At 43.1% G+C, this 6,000-nt stretch overlaps 1 protein-coding gene across 2 annotated transcripts in view; it reads right to left on the reverse strand.

Annotated features, from left to right (window-relative positions):
• The window catches only part of fibcd1 (fibrinogen C domain containing 1), a 161,601-nt gene extending 156,505 nt beyond the window's left edge, over nt 1–5,096 (reverse strand). For both annotated transcript variants that reach the window (XM_017407856.3, XM_017407855.3), the window contains exon 1: nt 4,284–5,096. In XM_017407856.3, the coding sequence (XP_017263345.1) occupies nt 4,284–4,355 (72 nt within the window). In that variant the 5' untranslated portion in view covers nt 4,356–5,096. The remainder of the gene's footprint in view (nt 1–4,283) is intronic.
• Nucleotides 5,097–6,000: the final 904 nt, after the last annotated feature.

Below are 6,000 nucleotides of genomic sequence, written 5' to 3' on the forward strand. Positions count from 1 at the left end.
ATTGTGTGTTGAAATGGTTAAAAACTGAAGTAAATGAATCAATAAAATCAAGCTACAGTTGTTTTGGGACAATTAGCCCAGCAAAGATTGTTCCTTCTCTTTATGTTAACGCTGCTAATGTGGACATTCTCGCCACCTAGTGTGCAAATTGTTCTAATGGAGATTTTTCTTATTTAAAAAAAATTCTTTAAAACTAAATCCGGAGTAGTGTAGACAGGATCTATGACAACTGGTGTGGTGCTAATAATAGGACACGTATGTTTCAATTTAATAAGTAACGATCAAATCCAAAATCTTCACACATATTTTTTTCTCTCCACCCTGTGATAACTTTTTGTTTCCACTAATTATTTTGTGAGCTTTAGACCTCAAGACTGCTTCATTGTCATGAGGAAAAAGAACTGAGCTTTCGAACATTAATGTAGCGAGTTGACAGTTAACGCCATAGGCTTCCCTCCGCAGTGATTTGTAATGCCAAGGGTCTTGACAAAATGGCAGATTATGATGCCGTTGAAGTGACAACAGTCTGTGCCTCCACATGTGGGCGTGCATTTAAGTGAGTTACTGCAGACAGATAGAGCCTGGCGGAGACATGTGAGCCTGATATAATTTCTAATTGGGTTGCTGCAGAGTGTCTTTGTGATACACATAAGATATCATAAGGGCGTGTGTGCAGCTTACAAATTTGTGTCTGATGCTTTTGAAATAAATGAGCCTCTATTGTTTTATGACTTGCCACCTTATTGATCTAATTGTTTTGACTTGGATCCGTTTATGCTGGCAGAAGGTTCTAAAGTGAACTTTGAACTGTATAAACCAACAAATTGTTTTGATTCTTAAGTTCTATGTGAGTTGGCAAGGCCCAACTGCCTTCTTCTTCTTCTTCTTCTTTCTTTCTTTTTTTTTCTTCTACACAAACAGCCCTTTCAGTGGCGTAGAAAGTTTGGAGATCTCAGAGAGCTATTGATTAGCTCCAGTCCGAAGGGGCAACCTCACTGGGCCTGCCTGCCTTCTCAGTTATACTGTCTGTGTGTCTGAAAGCACCGGCCATGTTCGGTAAATAACAGAAATACAGCCAAAAATGCTGCATAGTCACCCATCTTAGTGTTGGTTTGTTTCTTATATTACTGTCAAACTATTGTAACAAAAAGAAAAGTACATTTATCTATCATTGTTATTATAATTCACATCACCCAGTTTAATTTTCCACACCAACCTTGACTTGTCTCTCTTTTCCATCAGAAAATGATTTAAGTGTATGTTTCACTGTTGAGTTCACCCTCGACAATTTAGGTTTGAAGCGTAGCTGAATACCTCGCCTCAATCTTAGCTGCTTTTTATCCAGGGAAATTAGATTGGAAAGCTGATTGTAAGCGTCGTTTTAATCTCCATTAAACTGTTACTGGCTTCCATCTGTCACAGAAAGGACCAGAAACATCACACCTTCAGCGGAGAGTCAAATATGCAGAGTCGCCAGAAAATCCCAAGCAATGCTTCCGAACATAAACACAGACTGGGTCTACTGGAGATCTCCATTACCAGTCCCCCCTCCCTCCCCACCGCATCTGAAATGACTGTGTCAGTAGTGTGAAGATAAAGGTTTGGTGTTACCGCTCAAGATTAGAGAGAGACAGAGATGGGTAAGGCGCGCACACACATACTCTGAGTATTTATGTGAAGCTCTGTGATAGCAGCATAACAGGGGCAGAGGAGGAAGACAGATTGATGTAGAAGAGGGACAGAGAGGAGCATTAGCCATCCCCATTTCCCCACAACCTCTCATCTCATTCAACATCCCCTGATGCTGTCTGATCTCTGGTAAGTGTTGAACTTGTGGGACAGATTTCTTCTTTTTTTTTCTCTTTTGTCTTTTCATCTTTGTAAGCTTACCATTCAGCATCACAGGATTTTTTTTTTTTTTCCAGGAAAAGAAAACATAAAAACACTCCAATTTCACTCAAATCTGTCCAGTTGAGAGACCTGCGACAAAGAGTCATATAATGGAAGGCACAAAGATAGCAAACAGATTTAGTGTTCACCGGACATTTAAATGGGGATAAAATAATTAAGGTGGCTTTTATGTTGTATAGACAAAATGGGCCTCTAATGGCACAGAGCAGTGGTCATCATCAGTGGCTCGAGGGCTACTTTTGGCCCACAGGGAAGGTTATTCTGGCCCACTGGGGTGGAGTCTAGTATTGACATATTGACACTAAGTATACTGACATATATTATGACAGACCCTACATGGAATCCCAGAAGTTGAAGGTGAAAGGGAAATGGTGCCTCCACAGGATGGCCCCAGTACAAATTTTAAGTCCTGCCTCCTAAATGTAAGTGAATGGCAAAAAAAAAAAAAAAAAACTCCGATAATTTTTCTTAGGTGTTGAACATTGGTGTTGAACATTGTTGATTTGCATTCTTACCTTGTTGCTTTATGTTCAAATATATATATATATATATATATATATATATATATATATATATATATATATATATATATAAAGCGTTTATTGGTAATTACATTTTTAATGCTTGACAGAAAGCTCATGTGAGACCATGATTGTGTGCAAGGGAGTAGGCAGGATTTAAAGCGGCACATCACTAAGGTGCAGACTCTGGTCCCAAAAATACAACATGGAGGCTCCCATAATCCAAATCCTGCCAGCTCCAATTCCCAGCAACAAGAGAAAGTGGAGACACTCGGTCTAGTATTATACTATATGCCAACTGGGTTATTCAGTTCCACTTTGAGGCTCTTAGAATGTGACAATTTTCTCTTCCCGGACCTGAGGTTTATTTTCCTGTGTTGTACAAATGTTATCCACCAATAATCCAGGCTGGATATAGATTAAAAACACATACACATGCCCTACCAATCAGGACTGTATTGTGCAACAATGTCTCCACAATTACAGTCAACTGCCTACTCATTTTTGCAAAAAAGAGAATATATTACACAAATTGATTATATTAAATATAGCATAATATAAAACCAAACAGGCTAATTAGGTCTAAATCTTTCATCATTATTTTCATTATTTGTATTCCAACACCAGCCCCCACAGAGTCTGAACAACTCTGGCCCCCCAAGTGAATTTTGTTAGTAGCCCCTGGAGTAGGGAATAAAGGGAAATCCAGCTATTTTAAGCTCTTACAAATAACTAACTTCAGCCTTGCAAAGACCTCAGCTCCTGCACAGGCCCGATTCAGGGCAACACCGGTTAGTCGAGAAGCAACACCTTTCCATTCAGCTTCTGTAAATAAGGTCTCTCAGAAATGTGCCACTGGCAGGTTTTATTGGAACTACTGCACAGTGAAAAAGTACCAGCCTCCTACGATTTATTATTATTATTATGTTAGTTGGGGAAGGGAAGAGTTTGCTGTAGTCAAAGTGGTTCTGGTAATGTTCGTTGTTGGAGCCCCATTCAGACTGATATGTCTTTCTCTTGTTAAAGCCTTTACATCAAGTTTCAGTAATGACCCAAACATAAACCCGTCCTCCTCCTAATTACAGGAGGAGAAATGGGCTCCTGGCATTTCTGCTCCTCTGCTGCCGGCGTAGGCGACGAGAGTGGCCCCCACACTCTCGAAATCCGATTCCTCGCTCCACGGGGGCCCCCCTCTCTCCCTTATGGCGCTGTCAATAACCCTCTACTGACCTTGTGAAAACACAATGAACGACTGTTCCCCCAAAGTGAGCTTGCCTGACTGTAACACAACGCACGTCCTGCTTCTGTCTCAATTCATCTGAGCGGGAGACAGACTTTAAAAATAAATAAATAAATAAGGAGCTCAGAGGTGGCGTTCGAGAGCCAAGTTTTAGCTCTTAAAACTACAAATAAAAAATGCGACTTTACAGTGTGATAGAGCCTGAGCATACATGGGGAAGGAGTGTGAGCAGGTGCAGCTAAGATGCGCACAGTTCTCCCCCCCTGCAGTGATTTCCTCTTCTTTTTTTTAATCCTCTCATATGTATCCATTTAATCAAAGCCCCCCCTCCCCTCAAAAAAAAAAAAAAAAAAAAAAAATCCCCATTTGGTTTTAAAACAGAAGTTGTGTGATTTTGTGGGCTCGGACTGAAGCTCATCAGCAGCCACTGTCTCTCCACAGTGCAGTGATTTCGCCCATGAGGCATCCCACCAAATTCAGCGTGGTAACATTGCACCAAGCAGATGCACCACTCCTCGTCAACACACACACACACATACGCCGCGCGTTCCTAATGCGGGCTGCATGATGAGGATGATGATGAGGATGATGATGATGTGCAAAACGCATACCTGGTTTTTATGCCGAGTTCCATCTTCGAGTTCAGAAGAGCTGTTCATGATTCCCCATCGGTCATTTACCATCCCACGGAGAAGAAGAACGTGCGCATCAGATCCGCCTGTTTCTTCCAGGCGACAGACAAGAACAATAATAGTATTAATAAGCCCCTTTTCCAAGTCTTCACTGACTCAGCCTATACTCCATGGGAAAATTGTGAGGTTAAAAACAAATCAAATAAAGGAAGGACGGAAGGAGTGGGGGAAAAAAACAACATTAAAGGCGTAAAAAAAATACTCCTGCAGTTAAGCCACCGCGCAAACTGCGCACCAAAAACGCAACTTCAATTTCTTCCCAGAGTTTCCTCAGCGTCCATTCCACTTATTAAAGCACATCTTTGCTTTCCGCTCCAGGGATGTTTAACTTGACTCACAAACGCATCAACATGATACTTGAACCCTCCCTATAAAAAAAGAAAGAAATTATCCAAGAGCGCAGTTTTTTTGTTTTACTCCAGACAAGAAAAAGAAGAAGGAAAAAAAAAAAGGGAAACCAGACTCAGACTGGTGTTATAAGCAACCTGATCCGTTTTTCTCCATCCATATGAAGATAGTTAGTCAGGGCGGACTGGCTGCGGGTCGGACAGGTGAAGACAGGACAGGATAGAGAGCAGAAACCTCCCTTTTCCCCCCTCTCTCCCCACACTTATTTGCGCGACAGAAACCGTCCAAAGCCGAAGCCGTTGGTGGCTAAAATCCTCCTTTCAGCCTCTTTTGCACCAGGCTCCTCTGGCTGCTGCCTCCGATGAGACGAGTGTGTGTGTGTGTGTGTGTAGGGGGCGGTTAGAAGGGTGGGGGAGTGGGGATTAACGGGAGCCGCGCGGGGCGCTCCGATCCTCCAGCTGTCAATTAGCGGGTCTCCTCGGTATGCGCGACGCCGCTTCCCCCCGTGCCGCCCTGCCCCCGGACTGCTGTACCACTGACTCACCGCCTTCTCCGCCGCCGCACCGCGGACCCTCCTATTCTACCGCAGCCCAAACAGCGGCAGCAGGTCACGGACGACACAGGTGGACGTGGGGATTTCAAACTCTGAGCAGACCTGAGCATAATGAGCGGATGCGCAGTCACCAGGACGCTTGTTGGGGTGGTGATTGTTGTTTTTCTTTTTTTTAATCTCAGCGATCCATGACGATTTTAAGGACATCAGGACNAAAGCCGACGATCCTCGGCAAAGTGGAGGAAAAAGGGACGCCTCTGTTTCACAAAACATTTTGAGCCGCAGGAGCCACTTTTCTGTTGGCACCAGTTGATTTAGGACTTCAGGAAACAAACGCTGGCTTAAAGGGACAGTTCGGGCATTTGGAGTCAGGGGTTTTGTGGGAGGGTTCCCAACAGTTAATATCTTACCTGTAGTACTTAGCGTTTTGAACAACCTCAGGCCCCCGTCCACACAGGAACGCTGTCCTTCCGAAACGATCTGTTTGGTCTGTCTGTCGGTGTTTCTAAATCATATCCTCCCTCATAAACCCATCATTTCTAGAAATGCTTTTTTTTCCACACGGAAAACTAGAAAAATGACCCAAATGCTGCAGTAACAAGGCCAGGCCTGTATGTGGTGATGTAACACTGCCACGAAAACACACCAGAAACAGACTGATGGTTTCTTTTGGTTTGTTTTTTGCATTTTGAGCGCTAATTGAATGCAGGAGTACCACACTAAGCAGTGTTGCCA

Source organism: Kryptolebias marmoratus, linkage group LG14, assembly GCF_001649575.2.
Source record: "Kryptolebias marmoratus isolate JLee-2015 linkage group LG14, ASM164957v2, whole genome shotgun sequence".
Classification (NCBI taxonomy): Eukaryota; Metazoa; Chordata; class Actinopteri; order Cyprinodontiformes; family Rivulidae; genus Kryptolebias; species Kryptolebias marmoratus.